The sequence below is a fragment of the Haemorhous mexicanus genome, chromosome 2 (assembly GCF_027477595.1).
Source record: "Haemorhous mexicanus isolate bHaeMex1 chromosome 2, bHaeMex1.pri, whole genome shotgun sequence".
NCBI lineage: Eukaryota > Metazoa > Chordata > Aves > Passeriformes > Fringillidae > Haemorhous > Haemorhous mexicanus.
This window is the reverse complement of record NC_082342.1, coordinates 80,905,314-80,930,911: the sequence shown is the minus strand read 5'-3', so window position 1 is coordinate 80,930,911 and position 25,598 is coordinate 80,905,314. Positions and strand designations below refer to the sequence as shown.

At 37.7% G+C, this 25,598-nt stretch overlaps 1 protein-coding gene and 1 non-coding gene across 2 annotated transcripts in view; one reads left to right on the top strand and one right to left on the bottom strand.

Moving 5' to 3' along the window:
• The window catches only part of GPC6 (glypican 6), a 715,829-nt gene that overhangs the window by 196,513 nt on the left and 493,718 nt on the right, over positions 1-25,598 (bottom strand). Inside the window, exon 4 of the mRNA XM_059839216.1 lies at positions 3,164-3,329. Coding sequence (XP_059695199.1) covers positions 3,164-3,329 — 166 coding nt within the window. The remainder of the gene's footprint in view (positions 1-3,163; positions 3,330-25,598) is intronic.
• LOC132324344 (U2 spliceosomal RNA) lies at positions 15,805-15,993 on the top strand. The gene has a single exon (XR_009485594.1). It is a non-coding gene; the product is annotated as a U2 spliceosomal RNA (small nuclear RNA).

Genomic DNA, 25,598 nt, shown 5'->3' with positions numbered 1-25,598 from the left:
GGTGCAAAGGAGATTATGATGGGTAACTGACAGGCAAAACATCAGAAGCAAGCTTTACAAAACACACATTTTTAAAGTCAGTGTGGCGGGTTTGCTTTTAAATACCTCTTAAATGTTTTATATAAATACCTGGAAGGAGCATTTTTTCATTACAGTTTTATAATTATAATATGATATTAAAGACTGCCTTCCTTTCTCAGGCAAAATTCTGAGTTGCAGATGATATGCTAGAATGAGATATGCAACATTTGGATTTTATCATGCAGTAATACAGGCAACAAAATACAAAAAGCCTATAATGAAACGTTACACAAAAAGGACACAGACTTTAAGGTGACAAACCAGGATATATATAATAAGCCATGTTTCAGGCTGCTGCAGCTGTTTCACCTCCTACCAATTTTCACAGTCTATAAAATCTTGGAAAGCACCAGATGTTGAGGGGAAGTTGTCCCACTCTCCCTAGCTTTGAAAGTAGAGGCAAGATTTATTAGAGCTATATATATGTGATTTCAGTCCTGACTTCTATATTTATAAACTAGGTGAAACATGCAACACATCCTGTTGTCAAACAGCTCGCTTACTTTCCTCTGCTCCTCCTCACGTGCAGATCTTGCCTGTTGCTGGACCACTGCTGTAACTACAGAACAGTATCAGCACATGCAGTCCAAACCACAGGATTTACTTAGTCACTGGCAAACGTATCTGAGAGTTTTCTCCTAGTACCAGCTTCTATCAAAACAACCTTGCAATGCACAGATTATGAACTAAGCAAAACTATTTTGCAATGCACAGATTATGAGCTAAGCAAAACTATCTTGTGTATGAATATGCACTAACATTTGGGATTCCTGCCTAGGCAGAGAGTGTTAATGCACAAAATTATCTTTTTTTCACTAGTGCATGGTTCCTAGTATTGGAACAGGGATAAAAACTGCTCATGCGTAATTTCCAATCTTTCATAGCTCAGCGGTGCTGTAAAATGCTGCTGTTGGTTTTAATTCAGTGAGTAGAAGTTTTGTTGTGTTTACCACTAAGGGAATTGCATGTGTTATTAGAAAGCCTCTGACAGCTGTCAGAGACAGAGACAACTTGCCTCATTTCAGTCTTTCATAAAGGAAGGACCCTCATCTTCAACAAAGCTGTCAGAGGCCTGAAAAATGGGATAAAACAGAATGCCTTTTCCAAACACATGAAAATCTTTGTATCTCCTCTATTTTCCTCCCCATAAAGTTACAGAGGGAAAGCTGTATAGTTAGAAGAAAGAGGAAATGTGATTTTATGTATCTGTACTGTATACTGCCTTGTCATCACTGACCTGCAGGGATAATTGCATAGTAGCCTGCCTGACATGGTATTTAATAAATTAGTACTATTTTTTAACATAACATACAAGCTTTCATGCAGTTTTTATTTTCTGAGAGCAAAAACAATGAAAACCAAAGAGACATTGATGCAGACAAGGGCTTTGCAGCAAAGATTCTGAAAGTCTGAATCTGTAAGCATTTCCACACTTTCCAACACGTCTCACCATGCCCAGGACTCTCAATGAATTTAAAGCACCAGAAAAGAAAATCTTCTCTTAACAGCTCAAACCTTAACTTCCAGCTTTTGATTTACACAGGTGCTTGCCTTAATAAAAACTCTGTTGCTTATTTTAGTTCAAATGTTTGGGGTTTCTTTTCTTAAAAATGTACACTATTTTTTTAAAATCAGAATTAGTGACATTTCAGCACTGGCTTACCATTCAATGACAAGGGAAGTAGTTTATGCAATGTCCTTAACAGGTTAGAATTGTTTTCCTATCAGCTCCTGCTCAGCTTTCTGGTGATGTTTAGATTCTCCTTTTTACCCCAGTAATCCCATGGGTATCCCTCCATACAGCACTGTTTCTGATGTCAACTCTTTAACCAGCACAAGAGACTGTGAAGGCAAATGTATCTGCATCATTTGTTTAATATTGGTTTTTGCATGCTATTTTTATAGCACGCTCAATGCTCTTTTTCACTTTTCATACTCTGATTCATTTTTCATCCTGTTTTCTTCTCCCTATCCATCTTGCTCTGCTGAGTAAAGCAAAAATCCATGAATGAGTCAGAGTCAAATTTTCAAAGTCACATTGGTCAGTGGGGTTTGAAATTAAGCAGAATGAGATTGCTTATGTTTTATCTTTCCAAAAATAGAAAATAAATTTCCTTTCTTCAGCTGCAATAAAGAAAGTGTTATCCCATTTTTTCCAGCTGCATTTATTTTTCCAAAATTCAGTCTAGACTATGACACTCATTAGTGTCTAGGCTAACTAGCTGTTCCATTCCTTCCATACCATCATCAGCCTTGTCTAATTGTCATCCTATCCTATCACCAAAAGCAACTTAAAAGTAATATTTCTTGTTATATGTTACTCTTCTGGGAGGGTTTTTTTCTGGTTCTTGGTTTTGGGCTTTTTTTTTATTGGTTAGTTTTTTGTTTTGCTTTGTTTTGCTACAGGACAAATGAATGGCTCTTTAAGGGACGATTCTTTCTTTCTTATTCTTCATTTATTTAAGTGAAGAATTATGTGAATAAATTGTGGCAGCAGTTTTTCCTAAATATATATTCTATGCTCCATTCTGACATGGCGTTGCATGTTTGGTACTTTTATTCAGTACACTGGAAGGGAGACCTTAGCATATTTAAAGCAAGAACAAGAAATTAATAATTTCTCATATATGTAACTTTTAAAGCTTTTTGACCATGTACTATCAGAATTAAGAACAGCAGCTGCTGTGATTTATGTTGACTGATGTTATACAATGTTATTATCTTCTCAGCTTGCAAGAGCCTGGTTTTCAGTTGTAATACATACTATTTCTGCCATGTTAAGCTTGTTATCAAATCCTCAACCAAATCTTTCTCAACATTTCAAATAGCATGTAATAATTCAGCTCAGGAGCTGTAACACCACACCACTCCTCTGGAAATATGAAATGTGAGACGTGACTGGCTTAGGGCACGGCGAGCAGTCTTTTCTTACTGCAAGCCATGAAGTTCAATTAGAAAGCGAGCTGCATCTGCAGTTGCTTCACTCTGAATATTGACCAACAGCGTCTTCTAACCTCACAGAACCCTGCAGAGATTTGATATTACCAGAGTTTCCTTCCACTAATATTGAAACTCTTCTTACCTATGAACAGATTCCACTCAGTATCCAAATCAGCCTGATTTGCTAGGCAGCCCTTCATTACATTGAGGCAATAGTTGTTGCAGGGTTTCACAGTAGGAAGTCCTCTGCAGTAAGGGCAGTACAACATCTTCATTAACGCCCGGATGCACCCTGGGGTGGGACTGACCTGCAGAGTTTAAGGCAGGGAAAGAAAAAGAAAAAGGAGGAAATCAATCTCCTGTTCTGTGAATCTCGGGATGGCTGAGATTATGCCTCTCAAGCAGTAAGTGCAGAAGGGGCAATTTGTGAAAAGAGCTCAACCCTTGATAACACCCGCCTATAAAGCTGATCGATCCCTGCCAATTGTCTTCATTTGGCACAGCAGCGACTTTCAGGAATGCAAAAATCAACACTCCCCTACTGACAGCAGTGCTTGCCTCCCCAGCCCTCCCACACAAAATCTCCTGGAAGAGCAAAGGAAAAACATCCAGGGAATCAGCTGGGTAGTAACTGACTGATCCTAACATGGAGGATCCTGAGGAGGCTTCTCACTTTTCCTATGTAAACTAGAACTGTCAGTCACACCAGCACTGGATTAAAATCTCCTCTTTATTAAAGCACACTAAATCCAGGATAATCTTGACGGTTTCTATAAATTTATTCTGAACTACACGATGACAAAGGGATATCATTCTGTTTTCGGACAAAAATACCCTTCTTTCTTCTCAGACAAATTCATAAAGAGATCAGACAGGGTTTGTTTGGGGTTTTTCTTTTTTTTTTTGGAATGCTTTTGACATCTCAAGTGACAAAAAGCATTATAGACAATCTAATGCATTTCAATTTTCACATCAGCATGGCACATGTCAGCACGTGTGAACTTCTCTTCTGTATTTAATTTTCTAATCTCTTTAGAAAGTCTGACTTTAAAAGTCATATGTACTGGTAAAATGTACATTTTCAGGCCAGAGTTTCTAACTTGGATTAAAAGTGCATACTAGGTACTACTCACATTGGCATCTTGCCATGGAGCAGTGGAGCACAAGTATCTCATGCTGGATTGGCAATCTAGAGCAATGACAAAGAACTGCAGGTTCCTCAGTGATTTCAAAATTCCTGGACAGGAGATTGCAAAGCAGTGGCACTCCTTTCACTCAACCTGTTGGTTTATGAATAAATGCATCTCTACTGATATGAATTTGAAGGGATTAAACTATTTTTCCATAATAATGGTAACTTGTGCTGAAAGCATGAATCTAACTTTGCACTACAGGTACAGGTACAGTGGTACAGGCTGAGCTGATTGATGTCGCTCCTATTATCAGGATTGTACTAAAATTATGTTTCTTTTCTTTTTCTCTGGAATTTGTTTCTCCCCTTTTGATGCTAAATCATTGACTTTTAGAGAAATATACAGAACATAGTCCTTACACAAGACATTTTTAAATTAAAATGGTTCTGAGATATAGCACATGCTTCTGAATATGCTCAGAAGGGATTTTAGCTTTAGTTTCCTAGGGACTAGCACAACACTGATGGTATGTGTGAAGGTATATTTATCCATCCTTTTCCAATAGCTTCTGAACCATCAGCCAGTTTCAATCAAATTTAACTGAGCACTTCAAGTCTCAGAGCATTAAGATACTACATGTTTTTTCTTTTAAATAGACAGCTGAGAGAAAAAGAGGAGAGAGGCTCTATTATTGCCTTTACTGAGGAAAAGGGTGAAACATGAGGTCAGTTCCTCATAGATATCAAAGAATCCACATTGGAAATTATGCTATGAATGACCCATTGGTTAGAAAAAGCACAAGAGGAAACTTCCTTATTGAACACCCTATTGAACAGCAGAAAATCCAAATTCAAAAAAAGGTGGACTTGATATTTTTTACTGCTCAGAACTACTTTTTAGAGTAATTTATTCAACTGCTGTATACCTCCAAACCTAGAACAGGTCAATTTTTACAAAAATACTAGCACTACAGAAGGAAGAAAGCAGAATATTCATATTTACAGTCAACAACAGAATCTTCAAATTTACATTGAAATTGCTGCTTAAAGCCAGAGATATTTCCATTTGTGAGTACTGAGAGTTTTATCAGCTAGGTTCCTTTCAGGCCTAAAGTTATACTTCTTCCCTATTCCAGGAGTCTTCTCAATGCCAAGTTAGTTGGTCAGCACCAAGTTAGATGGGTCAGCACCTAGTTCACCCCTAAATTCTGGAATCCACATGTTTTCCCGCTCACACCTTCCCAAATCCACTTTGGTACTTGGGCTGGCATATACCTATAAGATCTTTTACAAAAAAACTTCCTGTCAATCTAATTCTTGAAAAACATATCTAAAAGAGAGAAGATAGTCCCTGTCTTTATATTATATATCACCTTTCTTATATTGTTTTTATATAGAGCAGATGCCATCAATATTTATGTGAGCCTTATTTTATAACACGAGCAATCTGAGAGGAAACTAGTGATTGTGCTTTACTCTGCCAGACATCCAGATCATGTCCCAGATCTGCCAGGACAGGACCCTAAAGGCCAGTTAGAGTATCTATTTACAAAGGCCCTGTGAATCTGAAATTCTTGTCACATTACACAAGTCCTTTAACAGAGTACTTCTGGTCACACTCCACTGGGAAGAAGTCAGGATAACTTCCAACCACTCAAAAGAATGAGCTGGACCCAGGTGTCTCATATCTTGCCTGAGTGTCTTAATATCTCATACAAAATGGTGGCATCATTAACAGCATTTTACAAGAAAGCAAGGTCCTCTGCTTATGTTAGGAGGGAAGTAATATCTTTTTTAAGAGAAGCAGCCAAGAGGTGGGTCCAAGCAAAGAGAAGGTTTCTACAGAAGCCTCTGTAATATTATTTACATCTGCATCTGAGTTATCTACATCATCCTCTGACAAAGACTAGCACAAGCAGATCCTTGTGGTATTCACATGCCCTCTGAACAGAGAGAAGCTGTGAGAGAAGCAGAGAAAAAAATGATATCTCATTTGCTGCCCCTGTTGTTTTGCACATGTGGAATGTGTTAGAAAATTATTTACCTGAAGGAATTCAGTAATTAGATTCTACTGGAGATTGTTTTGTTTCCTTAGCCAATCAAAAAAAGCTGTGTCCCAACTGTCAACAAACAGTTACAAGTTTTCTTTAATATTCTTTAGTATTCTTTGTAGTAAGTATAATATAATATAGTATATCTCTTTAATATGGTTGTAATGTAATATAGTGTAGTTTTAATAAAGCGAGTGTTCAGCATTCCAAAACCTTAGAATCAGATGCCAATCATTTCCCTTCGTCAGGGTCCCTGATATTACAATAAGTGATGAACCCTGATGTCAGCTGAAGAACCAAGACCAAAATAGATCAAATCGAGTTTGCAGCTGAAGCTGAACAAGAAAAAGTTTGCTAAACGCTCATAAAAAAGTGTCCAGTAGTCCTTTAGTGAACCTCCAAGATGGGAGAAGCCCCTCAAACCTTCACTGATCCTTGCTGATGAAGCTGGATGTTGCAGAACTTGGTTTCAGAATATGCTGCACTGGTGACATAAAATACAAGCATAGATGAATTGCTGTGCCTGCTGGCTTGCATTCACTTCCCTTACGGCTCACACCTTCTGCTCCAAGCTGGCCACATCCCATACTACCACATCATATTGGCACTACACCTCCCCTGGGCTCCACTTAGTGCCTGAGTGACTAAAATACACAATTATTATTTTGGGTGGTTATTTTTCAGCTCAAAGTGTTCTGAATAATAGGAGTCAGTAGTGCAGGCAGTGGGAGTAAAAGGAAGCCAAATATAATGTTGTGTGTTTTTAAGTGAGACCGGAGGCTTCATAGGGCTTAGACTATATCTGCTCTGCTTTGAAAGAAGGGAGGGGGCCACAACAAGACAGACAGGTTCATGCAGGTTTCTGGAGACCGTGTCTATCCTGCCTAAAGTGTATTGCATGGGGAGACAGGTGGAGAGGTCCAAAACACATCTGCGAAGAGGGCTAACAATTAAGCTGTGACCTGAGCAAGGGTTGAGTCCCGTTCTCAATCCCGCTCCATATTCACTTGTCACTTAGCTGTACTGGTGTGCCTTTAGGTATCCAAACTGTGGCTCAGGGACATATTACCAATAGCACAGTTACTTTAGAAGTCTGAAGGCTAAAAGTTAAATGCTGTATTACAGCAGTTAAGTGCTTTTCTGAACCTAGTCTTCAGTGAGCAGCCAGATTTCAGTTCTCAGCTTCAGCTGTTTTTTTCTGTACCTTTGTTTTCAAAGAATACAGTTAGATCTTTTTCTTCCCTCAACAACAGCTGACTTATCTCTCATGCAAAAAATAATAAAATTTTGTTCTAAGATTCTGAAATCTCAGTAAGAACCAAAACATAAAAAGAATCCAACATAGAGTATGAGTATTTTAGAAAGCTATGAACTCCTGAAATCTGAAGATTATCAGAGGAAGTGATTTTCAACCACCTTCTTGCTGCTGAAAAATGCTATGAAATGCATTTTGAAAGCCCATTTCTCATTTCCATCTTAAAAGAAAATAATATTTAGAGTCTCTCAGACCTAAGTACTTTTCTGCAGACCAGCCAAAAAGCAGATATTAATTTCATTCAGAGGTACTCAAAACCTCAAAACCTGTGTTTCCTGAGGAGAGCTGTTTCTCACCTCAGGAGTTTCAATGTTTTTCCAGTAAGTAACATTTTTGGATAGGTACAATTTTGGTTTTTGTTCTTTTTCCTCTTTTCTCTTTTCAAACATATTGCAATCGGCTCTACAATAACTGCAGCAGAGAAATTTGCATAGACTTCAAAGTTTAGAAATAACTGGTTCATACGTAAATCATAAATCAGTTGGATCACACTGAATGACATAACTGGGGAGTCTGTGGTAGAGGAGTCATTCACTACTGCATGCTGTCTCCCTGACTGACTACACAGCTTCATTTTAGCATAAGGGTACGTGGAATAGAGCACATCAGAAAAGTGCCTTTCTGAGCTTTGATTGAGCCTAGTAGCTTCAGGACATGTTACATTACTGCATTTTGTAACACTTTCTGACAGCTTCAGCTTTACCTAAATGCATGTTTTTGCATACATGCAAAACCCCCCAAAAGCAATATTCTTAAGGGCTTCATTACAGAACACTTGTTTTTCCCCTTCAGAAAGTCTAGGAGGAATATTATTTCATCTAGAAGATAGATTTTGCAATGGTGAACTTGCAAATATAAATAATTGAGGAGAGAACTTATTTGGGTAAAAGCCAGGAAATTTTACTCTCTTGTAACACTGCATTTGCAGACTGCTTTGTAATGTATTTGACCTGTTTTTATAATCAAAATCTGTGGCTTTGTGAAGTATACGATTATAAATCTTTTTTTCTGACACAAAAAATCAGACAAACTTATTAAACAACCGGTCACCTTTAGAAGGATCAAATATGTTGAGACATGGTTTGTCTTTTATTTGTAGGAGATTTCTTACCAGAGTAGCTGGTATATGTTGTCTGGTAATAAGGTAGGGGTGTTCTTCCAGAGGTATACTGAATGTACCTAAACTCACAAAGTCCATACACCATACTTAGGTTCAAACCCTGTCATTTCTTGGCATAAAATAAAATTTGGCAAATATGAGCAAAATCAATCACTACTGAGATGACATCAAGGAACACACATACTTCCTATGTTTCCTGTGCACCCAAGGGAACTCCTCGCAATTGAAACCACGGAGTCACTCCTTAGCATGAAGTCCTTGTAGGGGAAACTGCTGTGAGGAACCAGCCAATCTAGTCAATTGGCCACAGAAATAGACACTCCTTAAAAATGCCTCTAGAACAGCCCATAGTTTGAATGAGAAGAGGATTAGATTTTATTCTTCACAAGCTTTACAAATGCATTTACATTCAAACTGCTGGATTAAAACTGGAAATTTCTAATTCTTTCCCATTTGGTGTTCAAGATGAGGGTGAGGTATATTCATGCAATCCCTTGTAAACAGCCCATAAGTGGAATTTTGAAAGGAATCACTGTCTTTAACACTTGAGCATTGACTAAATCATCCAGCTTTCCACTCAGCAATCTGATGTATGTCCAGCAAAGGAATGGTGCACACTGTCAGAGAAACTGAGGTACTGGCATCCTTAAATTATTTTTGGATTTCTGTATAGTCCATCTACTTAATGATAGAAAAATGAATAAGTTTCCCAAGCATTATTTTATTCATGGACTAATTATCTCAAGAATTTATGTTGTATTAGAGTCTCAGAATGATAGAATATGTTGAGTTGGAAAGGACCTGTCAGGATCATTGAGTCCAGCTCCTGGCCCTGCACAGCACCATCCCCAGGAGTCACACCTGAGAGCACTGTCCAAAAGCTTCTTGAGCTCTGGCAGGATGGTGCTGCGACCACTGCCCTGGGGAGCCTGTTCCAGTGCCCAAACACCCTCTGGGGGCAGAACCTTTCTCTAATATCCAACCTAAACCTCCCCTGACACAACTCCAGGCCATTCCCTCAGTCCTGGCACTGATCGCCGCAGAGAAGAGATCAGTGTCTGCCCTTCCCCTCATGAGGAAGCTGTAACTGCAATGGGGTCTCCCCTCAGTCTCCTCTTCTCCTGGCTGAACAGACCAAGTGACCTCAGCTGCTCCTCATGTGTCTTCCCCTCCAGGTCTTTCACAATCCTTGCACAATAAAATGCTCATGAATGTGAGTTTTAACTTGCATACATTAGAATGTCTTGACTAACTTTAAGAAGTCTCCCTACATTCTTTTACCAGAAAGTTAATCTGTAGAGAACTCCATGGTACAATTCTAGGGATTCTTGTCCCAAAATTCTCCTCAGTTTAATTCTAACATTCCTGTAAAATATTCTATTTAAAGATCAAAGGGGACATAAGGACATAGTTGTTCATGCTTGTGATTTCAGAAGAAAAGGAAGAAGAAAAAACTTTTAATTAAGAATTTTATTTAATGTGCTGGTACTGAGGATTTTTCCTAAGCACAAAGCCTGTAATTTCTGACCACCCATCATAACAATGATGCAACCAGGATCAGACTGAGATGTATCACAATGCACACTTTATAGAGCACACAAGATTATTAGAAACCTTTGGATCACACATCCTAAGCTTTTTCTTTAATTTCATCTTTAATTAACTTCAGGACAATGACTAAACTTCAGCGCAATCAGTGACTATTTTTTGCCATATTCCTTTCACATTATCTTCTCAACATGTTACAATTTCTCCCTATTGATTTTTTTGTTGGTTGTTTATATTACTGGGAAAAGCAGGTAAAGCTTAGCTGGTAATGATGGTTTTGTTCCTTTTGCTCTTTCTTTTCTTCAGAAAAGATCTGCTCACTGTTGGATCCAAGTAATTAAATTTTCTTTTTGTCCATATTTTGGCTGTTTTCATGAACACTGTGTTATTGCTGATTTAATTTAACAGCCAAGGTATCAAGAAAGTTCTTTTCAGTGTATTTCAGCTGAAATGATGTCTGTATGTATCCAATTATAACTACATAGAAATATTAATAAGATTTTGAATGCTCTATTGAAGTACTTCTCATTGCTTCAGACTGGCTCGTAGAAGCTAAGACCTCAGTTCACTGCTTTTATAGCACAATCTGATATAAAAATAGAAGTATTGCATCAGCCATGCCAAGTTAGGAATTTATGTTGTAAAAGTTAAATTTGAGAATATTTGCTTATATCAACCAAAAGTCTAGTCTAATACTAACCTCCTAAAGACAAAAATAGCTATCTTTTTAACAATTTCATCCCAGCTGACTGAAAGCTAGAAGAGCTGGTTTAAGTACTACAGCTTTGTACTAGTGCCTATGACTTTGTGCTTGAATAATATCAAACTGAAAATAAAAAAACTACAGCCCTTTAAGCAGCTGCAAAATTCCCACAATCCTGGGCTAGTCCATCTTATTAATATGAGGAGACAAAACATGGTCATTTTAATTTTAATATATTAATATCCCCGAAAATATTTTTCTAGCAAATGTATAATGATTAGTACAACACAGTCATTAAATAATTAGAAAAAAATTAGGTCAATATAGTTGAATCCTAGATAAGTTTTATAACATAGCAATAAAAATGACACATTTACAACCTGATAACAAACCATGCAGCACTAAGAAAGAGGAGAAAATTTTAGCCATTGTTCTTGTCCAACTGAGATGTCCTTTTCCAGTACCCATGACTTTGAAATCATGAGAAACATGGCAACTATTTTTCTTTCTAATGCCTATTAAAATTTGAAGCATTTTTCTGACTTGTTTTGTCATCTCAGTTGTGTTCCAGAGTGTGCATAATTCTGGAAGATGTACTAATATTGCCCCTCTATTTAGCAGATGAGAAAACATGAAATATTACAAGGAACAAAGGAATTCCTTTATAAAGGGATTTAAGTATATAAACCCCTAAAAGTTATGCATCAGAATTTTTGAGCACTGCCTATGGGCATCACTCTTATCTATAATTTGCCTAAGTTATCACAACATGTAATTGTGAAAGTGGCCATATGAAAATAATGGCTGGAAGTCTCTAAGAGATTACAGCAGGAGGTTGAAGATCAAATAATAAAAAGCTGTTGGAGAGGTGAGTTGGGGAATTTCACAATTTCCCTACAGAAGTCAAGAGCAAAAAAAGACAAGGACAAAATGTTCAGATGTTTACTTGGGTGAGATTGAAGCTCTATTTACAGAGAAAAAGAATAGCCACCCCTATTTTTAGGAAACTAGGAAAATTACTTATCAGATGATCTGAATACAGAAAATCTAAATTTAGAAAACCACTTGAAAAGCAGCAGTCACAAGATATTTTGTGTAAAGTTTATTTTTTAATCTCTTGATTCACTTCTGAATGACATTTTAAAGAATATTTTTTTTACAAAATAAAATGTTTGAACACTCAGATATAAATATTAAAATGTTCTTAAATCCTGTTTCACCTGTCAGAAACATAATTAAATTCAAACAAACTTGGGGGAAGTGAAAATTTATTTGGCTTACAAACATGCAAGCTGAGAAAATACTCCAGGAACAAGGATTTACATCCCATGAGATATCACTGAGCTGAAAAATCTGCCCTGCAAATTTTGTGGAAGAATATTTATCTTTTTCATCTGTTTTTAGAGTAATCCCACATTAAACAGAATTTGAGGTACAGATTCCATCTGTTATTTTCCTAGAATTTTGAGGACAACACTAAGGTGAAAAAATCTCTGAAATAATTTCTTCCATCCACTCCCAAAGGATGAAATGTTTTCCAGTACACAGAAACAAAGAAGGAATCTCACAACCATAAGGCTTTCAAACCCCATCATTTCTTCTGGAACATAAACTTTAAGACACTTTCTTAATAAAAAGTAGCTTCTCTGCTTTCCTCTCAGAGCAAAAAAATCTAAACTGCCTTTCACTTAAAAGAGAGTGGGCTCATTTCTTTCAGATTCATGCTCCCTGTGAGAAAAAAAAAAAAAACAAACCTGCTGTAGAGAAGTAGGTTAAGTATTGCTCAGGTACAAATCATAAATAGAAAGGGAAGTTCTTGATAATCTGGAAATCAAATCCCCCGATAAGCAGAAGGAAAAGCTCTGAGAGAAAGAGAACTGTCACAGCAGGAGATAATGATCAAATCGTGCACTTAGACGTTTTGTGCAGCAGTATCTGGATAAGAAAGTGATGTGAAGAATGGTCAAAGTCATCCTACTTGCAACACCCACGAAGTTTAAATGCAGACTATATACCTGAGAGCATTCTTGCTGATTGCCTATGATTCACCATGCCAACCAAAAACGCACCTGAGAAGAAAAGCAGTTCTCTCAGAGAGAGGGAGCGCAGCAAAACTGCTCTGATCACTCCCAAGTACTCACAAGCACCTCTCCTTCACTGTCTACTGATGTGTGAATTGTTTCACTGACTTAAAAAGGGCATGAATCAGAGTGGTGGAAAGGGCTGTGGGATGTCTTATTTGTGCAGTGTCAGCAACAACACACTCACGAGAAAGAAATAAATGCATACATAATATTGGCAGTCTTGGTTGATGATAAGTTATGCAATAATTCGAGGTGACAAGTGACAACAGATTGACCCAACTTGTTCCCACTCCTTCCTGCTCTGAGAAACATGGAGTCAAGATGCAAAAGACACTTTAAAGTTTATAGTAAGGTGGTCACTAAATAGTAATGTGATCACTATTGGAATTAGTTGACAGTGGCAATCTCCTAGAAACAGCAAGTAAGGAGACATAGATTCCTTCCAGCTGTTTTTCCATGTAATTGGTGAATTGTCCGGGCTGCATATTCACAGTGACAAAAGGTAGGAGCTGGGTAGATCAGTACTAAAAGGAGAGTATTTTTACTAGAGAAAGAAATAAAATTGTAGGAGTAATGAAGCAGGGAAGTCCAAGTTTGATGGCTTTGCCTACTTGTTAAGCCTCATCATATTCCTATATTGAACAGTTTTCAGGTAAATTCAAGTGGTAAAATTTCATTACTAGCCTGGGGCTATAGGGGAAAAGAGGCTAAGGAACATCCATTGAAATCAAACAAGATTATTCAAGTTGCTCATGTTCTTGGTCCTTCTCCATGAAAATCAAATGACCAAATAAAAAGTGCTTAGGTTTGAAACAAAACATTCACTCTGATTATTCCCAGTAAGCTGGTCACTGTGTCAGAGACAGGTTAGGAACAACACACAGCCATCAAGGCACTAAGGAATGAGAAGCCTGCTTTAAAGAGGGACTGTTTTCTGAAGACCCTGCAGCCCAGTAAAAAGCAAGATGTACAATTTTCTCGGACCGAATAGAACGTAATATTTTGCTTATTCTCCTTTTTAATGTCATTATGTGAATTAAGAACAAGATGGAACACAACAGAGAGGACAGTGAAACAAATTCTGTGTGAATCATATGCAAGTACAGAAATATTTACAGATATGCAGAAATATTTAACAATTCCCTTGAGTTCTAAAGGGAAGAAGGATGTCAGATCTTGAAGGTATCCCAGCAAGGATATAGTCAGATACTTTGCTGGGTTCCAATAATCAATCACAAAGTCTTGGTAGTATATTCAGTAGCACAGTAGCAGAGCAATACTTTAAAAATAGTTCACCACCTATTTATAGGACCCATAAATGCCCACCACATTACATGGGCCCAAGTCACGTGAGATCGTCCTACAGCTTCATGTTAACATTTCCTCCTTATGGTCTTTCTAATATTCTTGTTAGGTTTTCAGAGAGCTACTTGTAAATATAAGTACCATACATGAAATATTTAGCAGATGCTCAAGTGCACCTTGGGATGATGACTATGGTCTGGAATGACCTGTTTATGGGATGTGTGCTCACATTTCTGCTGAGTATCACACTTGCAGTTTTTAGAACTGCATGGCTGAGAGTAAATATTCATATCAAAATTTTATTTTCTTTTATTTCCCTTTTAATCCCTTCCTCATAACTCCTTACCTATAGACATAAAACATAAAAACCAGAGGGATCCTCCCTAGTGTCTGTGTGTCCTACTTCCAAGACACTACAACAGAAACAGAGGGAGGGGGATTAAAACAAGAATAGTTAGGAGAATAAATGTTTCAATGAAAAAGGATTCTTCTCAGCATTTTGTCTCTGAGTTGTACACTAAAGAAAAACATGGTACAAAGTACTAGCACTGGATGACTACATGATATGAAGTCAAGTATATAATTTCCCAGAGAATGTTTTTGACACATTAAAACAAACTAGTCCTGTGTCAAAGATTCAACTTTCTTCCTTCTTCACACTCAGAGCCATATAAAGATAAGAAAACCTGAAATCATGTATTAAAAAAACTAAAATTAGACACATTGTCTTTTCCCTGATAGCAGAAGGATGAACTGTAGCAGCAAATTGCCATTATGATACCTAGTATTATAATAATATACCTTGGGCACTGTAATTTTTGGGAAATAATTCCAATGGAAAGTAAGGACATTGTAGCATCGATTTCAGAGAAGCAATACCAAATAAAAGACAATTTGTCAAGTTTAAGCTGGTTATTTGTTTATGCCTGCAGGAAGCAGATCAAACCTAATCTATTAAAATAAATCTGATAATCAGATTTACTTTTTCTTTTATTTAGAGATGGTCTGTATGTGAAATTTGCTATTAAATCTTCATTTAACCTACCCTGAATTTTAGGTTGATGTAAAAACCAGAAAGAGCATCTACAATCATATGGAAATATTTCTAATATCTTGTTCCTCATAAATTCTCAGCAGGTAAGATATTATTCAGATTACTTTTTCCTTTACCCAAAACTGAGCAAGAAAATTCATTTTGTGTAGGGCTGACTAGTATCTAAGAGGCAGCAGATCTATAAATGAGAAAAATAAAAGAAGATAATAAGGAGGTAAACAATATAGCCTAAAATTATTTTCTTTTGCTCAGAAATTTTGCCAGAGTAATTTAAACCCCAGCAATTTCAGTTATCTCTATGAAACTACTGTAATTGTATTGATTTACAGTTCTTACTTTCTCAGGTGAAGAAATCATTCTTTTATGTGTCATCTTTTAGATCTGCCAACAGCCCTTGGAAGCACTGATCCTATATCATCCTCAGTGGGTAGAAGTGCTCTGCAGTATGCACTGAAGCCCCTGTCCCAGATGCACACTTCCCAGCTGTTGGCTAAGATCAAGTGCATCATCTTTTCTTATCACTTTATTCTCTGATACATCCCCAGCTTAAAGATTTTATATTAAATGGATTTGGAAGACATGGGAAGGAGTAATCATTTCCTCCATCCACTCCATGCATCAACCCAAAAGTGCAGTGCTTCCAGCAATTGTGGTCACATCGTGGCTGCAGGTGAGGATGTGCATGAAACCACCCTGTGTGCATGAAACCACCCTGTGTGCTTTCATCTTTTTTTAGGTGGACTCTGGATCCATCATGCTTCCACAGATCCTCTGGTGATGCAGTCAATGGCCACAATTCCAGCCCTTGACTGAGGGCTTACAGCTATGGTCTCCATGGAGAACTCCTGAAATCTCAGCCTGAGACACAGGGCAAAAGGGGGAAAGTTTGTACCTGGGATTGCCCTTGTCCCTGCTGGTGTCATTCTTCCAATTGACTGTCAGTGTCTTTCTAAAAAAAAAATAGGGCAGTCTTGATTGTACTATCGACTGCACTGGTCCTTAACACACCTGCAACTAGACCAAGGAAGGGATTTGTGTATTTCTCCCTCAGCATACCAAGTTCTCCTTAAAGAAAGTGAAAGAAGCTCTACAGCTTGTAAAATAAGAGGACAGTCCTTGCTGGATGAAAAAAACCCATTCATCTTGAACCTCAAAAGACCACACAGATTGGACTGAATAACAATTTGACCCATGTCTCTAAGTGAAAAATGACTGAATTTATTGCTGGCTAAGTCAGAAAACCCAGTAAAAGGAAAATATATCTAATGCTTTTTAATGGCTACCTGGCAGTAAATTTGTATTTAAGCTATTCCATTGCCATTTGTCTCTATTTGATTAAGCCACCTGATTTATTAAACATGCTGGAATACAATTTATGTACAGCAATATAATCCACCTAGTGGTCTGGTTTCCAGAACCACAGGAATAAACACTCTCAAACCATAAAGGCACTCTCAGTGCCAGATATCCATTTATAATGCCTGCAGAATGATGTCTCATCCTTATCATCTCCGGTATGGATGAACTGTCAGCTACTCTACCACAACCTCTTTCCAAACCTTTTAAAACTAAGGAAAGTCTGTCGTGTCCAAAACACAAAGATATTTCACAAGATGGGAGAGATGCAATATTATTCAGTGCAGCAATATTATTCACCTTCAGTGAAGAAGCCAACAGGAATACCACTGTGAAATCAGCACGGCTTTAAAGACAGCTTTGGCAAATAACATTGGAACAAAAATGTACAAAATAACGTTGCAAAAATGCTCCCTTGTACAAGAGTACTCCAGGAAGCAGATTCATACTATAATCAGTCCTTTGCAAGCCATATATCTTGTTCCCATTCCTATATCTTGTTCTACCTGTAAGACTCCTGACTGGCTGTGTGGACACACTCACAAAATGGTGAGATCAGTGACATTGCTGCTGCTAGAGATGGAACAAAAATACTGCTGGGCACCTATTATGATGAGAAAAAGTTAAAGAAATGAAAAAAAAAAAAAAAAAGACAAAAGAAAACAGACTTAGCCAAGACTGAAATCCTGAAGCACAGGAATCAACCTCTCTTCCCACACCTCTCTCTCACCCTACAGTTGTCAAGGCCACTGAAAGACAAAATGAACTACAAAAAAATTCTCTATAGCTGGATTTCTTCATTCAGAGGAAAAGCGCTAACAAAATGCTTTACATGTTATTGCTCCAATTAAAATCTATATATTCCCTCTGTAGTAGTTGAAAATGTGAAAATTTTAACACCATTACTTATGAACATAGGTGCACAGGAGAGAAAAGAAATTTCTTCAATATTATGGATTTTAACATAATGATCTTGCTATATTATCATTTAATGGCTAATCCCATGCTACTGAATGAGCAAACAAACCCCTTATGCACTGCATTCTATTTGTTTATTTTTTGAATGCCTAAATACCAAGTGACAACTCAAGATGGTTATTAAAGGAAGCTATTTCATTAATTACTCATCTAAGAAGCTGATTTTTCTCTTTCCCTCTCATAAGAGAAGTTTTAAAAGGAGAATAATGTTTCTAACAGAAAAGTCCACAATATGAGCTAAGTAAGAGTTAGAGATCTGACCTAGCGTACAGTACAGCTTTGCAGAGGCTGGGCTTGTTTCGTTACATATTTATCTTTTATGTCTATAAAAGATCTAAGTTTATATTCTTTTATTTAAAAAGAAAAAAATACTGTGTACAAAACAAAAAAGGAGTTGTGGAGATGAAGCTTTTGTAAATGTGGTGGGATACAATGAAAAACAGATTAAATTCTGCAGATTGATTTTACTCATTGCTTTGATCAAAAATCCTGTGTGCAGTTTTGGGCACCACAATAAAAGAAATATATAGAGCTTTTAGAGGGTGTCCAAAGGAGGTGTCACAAAGATGGTGAAGGGCCTAGAGGGGAAGGCACATGAGGAGCAGCTGAGGTCACTTGGTCTGTTCAGCCTGGAGGAGAGGGAGAGGGGAGACCCCATTGCAGTTACAGCTTCCTCATGAGGGGAAGGGCAGACACTGATCTCTTCTCTGCGGCGATCAGTGACAGGACTGAGGGAATGGCCTGGAGTTGTGTCAGGGGAGGTTTAGGTTGGATATTAGAGAAAGGTTCTGCCCCCAGAGGGTGTTTGGGCACTGGAACAGGCTCCCCAGGGCAGTGGTCGCAGCACCATCCTGACAGAGCTCAAGAGATGTTTGAACAATTCTCTCAGGCACATGGTGTGACTCCTGGGGAGGTCCTATGTGAGGCCACAAGCTGTGTCCTTGTGGGTCACTTTCAACTCAATATCCCATGATTCTAAATCTCTCACCAACTTTTTTATGAAACTTTATTCCAATGAGCTGAGATTTTTTTCCTCAAAATTGCTATTTATTTAAGATTCTTGTTCTGAGCAAGACTGTGCTTTCACTGCATTATACAAGCACAGAAGTAGATACTTCCATGTTCTAAAAATGAGAAGCATAATCCTGCATTTAAAATGTGAATTCTTTCCATTTTTACATGCTGCTTTTCAAACAGTAGCATTACAATGACAACAAGTCACATTTTCATGGCATCATATGGTTGAAAAATGTAAAAGAGTCCAACTATTAACATAGAACCGTTGCAATTATTTTTCTCAATTGGTGGGTTTTCAAATCTGTGTAATTTGATAAAAATGTGGGGCTTAGTCCACAAGACAAAGTTAACCTGAAATAATTACAAGTTTTATTACCACACATTTTCCAAACAGATCTGATTCAGAATCAAGAGAATCAAATATAAATATATGATATTGATAACTGATAATATAAAATAGGGAAACAATGCAATTTCGACTGTTCAGTGAATGTTGCTGATATTCTGTAAGTGCTTGAGCTTTCCCATATTGACTTCTATAGCAAAGCCTTGCTGTTGTATCTTAAGTCCCAATAAAGCAATTATTAGGTTCTTCTAAGTCCCAGTTAAGTTACTTCTTTTAGTATGAACAGTAAGTTTAGTCTACTTCAAGAGACTGTGAAAGAAAATATTTTAAAACACTCAAGAAGAAATCAAATTTAGAGAAATTTTGCTTTCACAGTCTTCAGAGACTTCTGTACCCAGAATTATTTGGTATCAGAAAGTGTTCTGAATAGAAGAATCAAAACATTGGGAAAATGACAGCATGTGAAGTACAAGCAATGGAAATTTTGTGGAGTGCTTATATTCATTCTCTACTTATTTATGGGCACAAAAGAAAAGTGAAGATGGAGCTGCAGACATCAAAATCAAGTGCAGTCTATTCTGGGAGCAATTTATAGTGTAAGTAAAAGTATAATTAAATAATGACTTCATTTCAGCAGGATCCCATGATAAGAATCAATAGTCAGGCCACTGATCTTGCATTAATTTGGCCTTACATTGTCACTAAATCTTGTACAGCCACACTTTCATGACACTCTGAAGTAACCTCAACTATAACCTTCCCTTTAAAATAGAAGAGTTTTTTACCTTCCCCTTTCCAAAGGCTTCAATGCCTGCTTCCTGGTATTCAACAGAATTAATATTTACAAGACATGATATTCCATTTTAAAAGGTGTAACAGATGTAACAAGCCTTGCCCTAAAGTATCTTCCACATAAAACCATTAAATGAAACCCTTACATGTTTAACATATCTGAGCCCTTGCTGAAAAACAATTTCCTTTTACTTTAAGCCTTGCATATTCCTTGGAAGTAAATGCTGCCTTTTGATTGCAGTCATAAATCCAAAAAAGTACTATTAGGAAAAAACACACTGAGACACAGAGAAAATAAACTGAACACGACTACGATGCTGCTGCAATATTGCTTTCAAATTGTGGCCCTGCTAGTGATGTGTATTTTTTTTTAATGTGCAAAGAACCTTCTGATCTTCTCCAAGTCAGCAATCAGCACCTGCAATACATTTTCTTTTGCTCAGCTTGTATTTGCTGCCTGAGACTTTCTGCTCTTGTAAATACAAAAGGCTTCCCACTCCTTACAACTTTTTACAGAATCACCAAAAAATGAAATGCTTCAGAAAATTTTGTGGATACTATTTTATAGCTTTAAAACCAAATGAATGGGAGCATAAAGCAGCTCCCTGTCCATATGATACAGTAGGATTTATGGAGAGACATCGTTTTCACTTCAGGGTTTGTTAGGAAATGGGAAGCTGCAATGAATCCTCACCATTCTGTAAATACAAAATGTGCTCTTTCAATCTTGTCTAAAGATTTCATATTATGTAATTTCTTCTCTGGTGATACTTCATTAAATCCTACAGAAAACTCATTGTCCGCCCTCTCTGAAAAAGTCAATACAATAACTGGATCTTTTCATAAAAAGAATCAGTTTCAGATTCTTTGCTTTCCTGGAGGATTAAAAGCACTCTGGCTTTTGAAGCTCAGTGTGCCCTTTTTCCGATATCCAAGGAAGGTCTTATCCTGCATGTTACAGCTCACCTTTAGCCTGGTGCCAGAACCGTTCTCTCTTAGATACTGGATTGTTTTCTGTCTTTGACTAAGCAATGGGATAGCCAGCTGACTGCCAAAAAGGTGCCTTAGTGTTCAGGCTCAGCATTGTTCCTGAAGCTGAGCATTCAGACTCTGAAGGCAGTAGCAACAGAACAGAGAAAAAAAGGAAATTGGAGACCTTTGTATTTAATTGCTCTTTTACATTCCTGTATCTACATGTTGTGAAACATGGAAGTGCAAAACCTGTTGATGTAATTTTTCCCATCATAATATACATCTCAAGGAACTCTTGAGTTTTTTTGGTTTGGATGGGACCTCTGGATGGGATCATCTGTTTCCAAACTCCCTGCCATGGGCAGGATGCCTTCCACTACACCGGGTTGTTTAAACCCCATCCAGGCTTGCCTTGAACACTTTCAGTGATGCCACACCCAGAAGTTCTCTGGCAAGCTCTCTGTTCCAGTGACTCATCACCCTCACAGTTCTTCCTTAAGTGTAATCTAAACCTACCTTTTTTAGTTTAAAGCCAATTCCCTTGTGCTATAACAGGCCTTTGGAAAAAGGCCTTTCCAGCTTTTCTGTGAGTCCATCTTCAGTACTGGAAGGCTGCCCTTCTCTTGCCTCCTCTCCTCTAGAGTGAGCAACCTCAACTCTCTCAGCCTGCTCTCATTTGGGAGGTGCTCCAGCCCTGTGATCATCTACCTGGCCCTCCTCTGGACTTGCTTGAGCAGGTCCACATCCTTCCCATCCCCAAAGCTGGACACAGTACTCCAGGTGGCATCTCACAGGAGCAGAGTAGAGGGGGAAAATTACCTCCCTTAATCTGCTGATCTCTTGTCTGTGGTGAGAAGTGACAGGACCTGAGGAAATGGCATTAAACTCTATTAGGAGAGGTTTAGGTTGGATATCAGGAAAAGGTTTTTAATTCGATTCTTGTGATGCAGCCCAGGGTGTGCTTGGCTTTCTGGGCTGTGAACGTACATGGCTGGCTCATGATCTCATCCACAAACACTCTGTGTTCTTCTCAGCAGGGCTGTTCTTGATACATTCTCTGCCTAGGCTGTATTTGTGCTTGGGATTGCCCCAAGCCAGGTGCAAGACCTTTAAGCTGGCTGTATTGAACTTCATGAAGTTCACACAAGCCCACTTCTCAAGCCTGTCAAGGTCCATCTGAATGGCATTCTTTCACTCCAGCACGCTGACTGCACCACTCAGTCTGGTGTTTAATACAACCTTCTAATTAGTAGTACTATATTCCTTGTTAATTATATCTTTTGTTTTCCTGGATTCAAGATCACTCAAATATGAGAGGAAGCAACAGCTCAACCAGAAACTATACAAAATACACAACATTCTTCTTTTTTTAGAAAATCAGTGACAGACAAATCTGCACTTATTTCTGTCTTAATCTTCATTCATATGGATTAATGCTTGGGTTTTTATGACCAAAGAAAAGGTTTATCCTTGTTACTTAACTGGACAATGGTTCTATAATATTCAGTTTTAGAGGTTCAATAAAAGCATAATGGTGAGTAGTAAAGTTTAATCTACTCTACAGCATTATCTAACATCCATATAAAAACATAAGAAAGCTTTAGGGAGAGTTTGAGTTGACAATTCAGCTTTACAATCTGCTTTGTCCCTTTTCTCATGGCCAGACACCTAGAAAAGGACAGGTTTTCTCAGTACTTAGCTGACATTCCTCTCTTGTAATAGACCAGACCAGGCAACTAAACAAAGCAAAACCAGAAGACATTGACATAATGTTGATGAACTAGAAGGCAATCTAGCAGCATTTTCATCTTCACAGCAGTCAGGGTTTCCAGTGGCACCATAAAGAACCAAACAAGAGCAAAATGGATTTATTGCCACTAAGGAGGTGCCACAAGAGTGTTCCAGAAGGTGCACTGAATCCTATTTTCTTTTTAGTTTTGACGTTATTTGTATGGTAGAGAAGACAGACGGGGCGGGGGGGGTATACTTATACACAGAACTGCTCTAAGACTTAAAGAAAAATATTCCCTGTTCCACAGTGGCAAACTAACTACTTTTTTTTCTGTAAGCTAATGAGACAAAGCTAATATCTGCCTGTCCTTCATCCCGTAATACACTTATTATAAAACCACTATTCAAATTACAGTCACATCTTATTAGACAACAGATGGTCTTATCTAAATTGGTTGGTTAATTCAGGTTCATGATTTTGTATTAATAAAGTCACAACAATGAATCAAACCCTCCTAGAACTCTTCAAGAAGTCAGCCATGTGTGGCAGCTAGTGGCTGCTATTCAGCAAGATGCAACAAACTTGTGGGAAGGCCACTTGTACCAAAGTTTCTTAGGAATCCTCATTATTGTGTCCTTCAAATGCATTTCTTCTACCCGCTGATAGGTGCCAGAATCTATTTCCCCATTGTTATGTATACACTAAGCCCATGAAAAGCAGAAAAAGGTAATTATAATAGGAAAACCTGTGAAACTGCCATGATGTTTGAATTTTGCTTTGTAGAGATTTATACTCAATAAAGATTTCATGTCAAACAAGCTTTTTCTAAATATATAGTAATTCTTCTGCTATAAACTTTCAGTTAAAATATTTTAAAAAATATGAACAACAGACAGCTCACTACAATAATCTTCTGATTGTCGTATGTGGAAGTTAAACGTTTTTGCAACATGCTTTTATTTTAAATCTGAGTATATATGTTAAATTGAGCACAACAACTTATGACTCATAGACTCCTATTTTAAAATTCATATTCTTATCTCCATTATCCTTATTCTGCAGATACAAACCTGAACTACTCACTGAAGACAATATGGTGAAAATCTGCCCTTTTTCAGGTAACATTAAGGAAGAGCCTAATTTCCAGTGTCTCATAAGCTCTCCTTCCTGCAATGCCTTTTTGCTTGTGTTCTGAATAGTTGAATATCAGGTTCTGAAATAGTTGTACTGGTCTCTTCACAGGGCTTACATACCTGTGGGGTCCCTTATGAGAGCCAGACCCCTCCTGCAAGCAGAACATGCAGTTTCCAGCGCCTGGAAGCTATTTAGGGAGAGGTTTCCCTCTGAAGCAAATACAGTAGCTGTATAAGCAAGCTAACCCATCACAACAGCAGATTTAAAAAAGCTGCAAACCCATGACAGTAAACCTAAGGCAAACACTGCCAGACAATGAAGTGGCTCATTTTGTATGCAGCAGCTAGTGTCTGGTTTATGGCATGAATTTTATGGCCATGCTCAAATAAGATCAGCAGTAAGCCTGGACTTTTCACACATGAATTTAAAAAAAAAAAAAAAAAAAAAAGAAAAAAAAAAGAAAAAAGAAAAAAAAGGCTATTTCTTAATACAAGTCAATATTTTATTTGTGCTCAGGGAGATCCCAGACAGTGAACAGATTGTTCAGCCAGACAGACTGTGCTCAGAACAATCTGCCCTGACTGAGGTCTCACTGTGGAATTGTCAGAAGTTTGCTCTGGTGTCAATGGACTACGGTGTTGAGGGAGCCCGTTCCTTAGGATTAACATGACCTGTTGCTAAAAGCTTGAGGTTGAACATTCATAGAAGTTAATGGCAAGAGTGGTGATGCAACAGTCTCCATTGGGTCAGGAAAATAAAAAAGATGTGACTGAAATCACACCTTCAACATCCAGTAATATTTCTTGACTCAGAGATAAGCAACCTGGAAGCAAATGCAAAAAATAATTGAGAAATGCTAAGAGGAGAATTAGGAAAATGCGTAACAGTTGATCCACCCAGAACTTCTGAGGACTAGAAGTATTAGAATCCCAAGTGACAATATCTTCCAAGCCATTAAACATAACAACTATTCTATACACACACACCAAAAATTGCATCTCATAACATCCTGTGCAGAACAGAAACAGCTGTAATGGAAGGGGATGCAGGTTTTGAAAGAGAGCTGCAACTCTGCTGGTAACACTTGCATGCTACAGGTGTAACAGGAAGTCCTCACACTCACAGAAGGTGTAAACCACCAGCAGCAAAGAGGTTCTAAGAATGAAATCCTGACCCATGTGAATTTGAGAGGAAAAATAATCCAGCCTCAAGGGCCAGACTGCCAGGTCCATTTGGAAATTCACCTAAGCTGTTAAAAAAGAGCTCTGCAGTTAAATAATTGAAGCAGAAGTTCCTCTTGAGGCAAATGGGAATAGATCCTGAGTACTGAAAGCAGCAGTGCTGTTATTTCTTACACTCACGAAGATGCACATTCTAACCACCTACGCCACCCCCACCACTTTTTTTTTTTTTTTTTTTTGGTGCAGATTACTGGTTTTCATTGACATGATGATTTATTTGCATTAGATTTCAGAAGCAAAGATGTCGTGTGCATGAAAGAAAAAGGAATTTTGAGCCCACATGGTACAATTTTTCATTTACATTAGACAATGCATATGACACCTAATAAAGAAGATAAAAAAGCACATCTCTTTGTTGAGGTGAAATACACTTACATTTCAAAGAGGAGAAAAAGGATTTGCAAATTTTGCACTTTGTCTGGAGGGTGCTACTGTATATATTTAGCTCATCTCATTTTACAGGCCCAGTTTTTTTTCATTCTGGCGTGATAACAATTCCCCTCTAGTGTTATTTAATTTAAATTTGATTTTCTTTACACTTGATGCCAAGATTTGTGCTTTTTTGATTATCATCTGTAAATGATGAGGACAAGGTGGGTGTTAAGAGGAACAGATGATAAATTATAAGCTATCCATAAAATTGCAACTCCTAATTTATGTGAAAATTGAGATAGCTATGTAGACCAAGGTTTAAAAC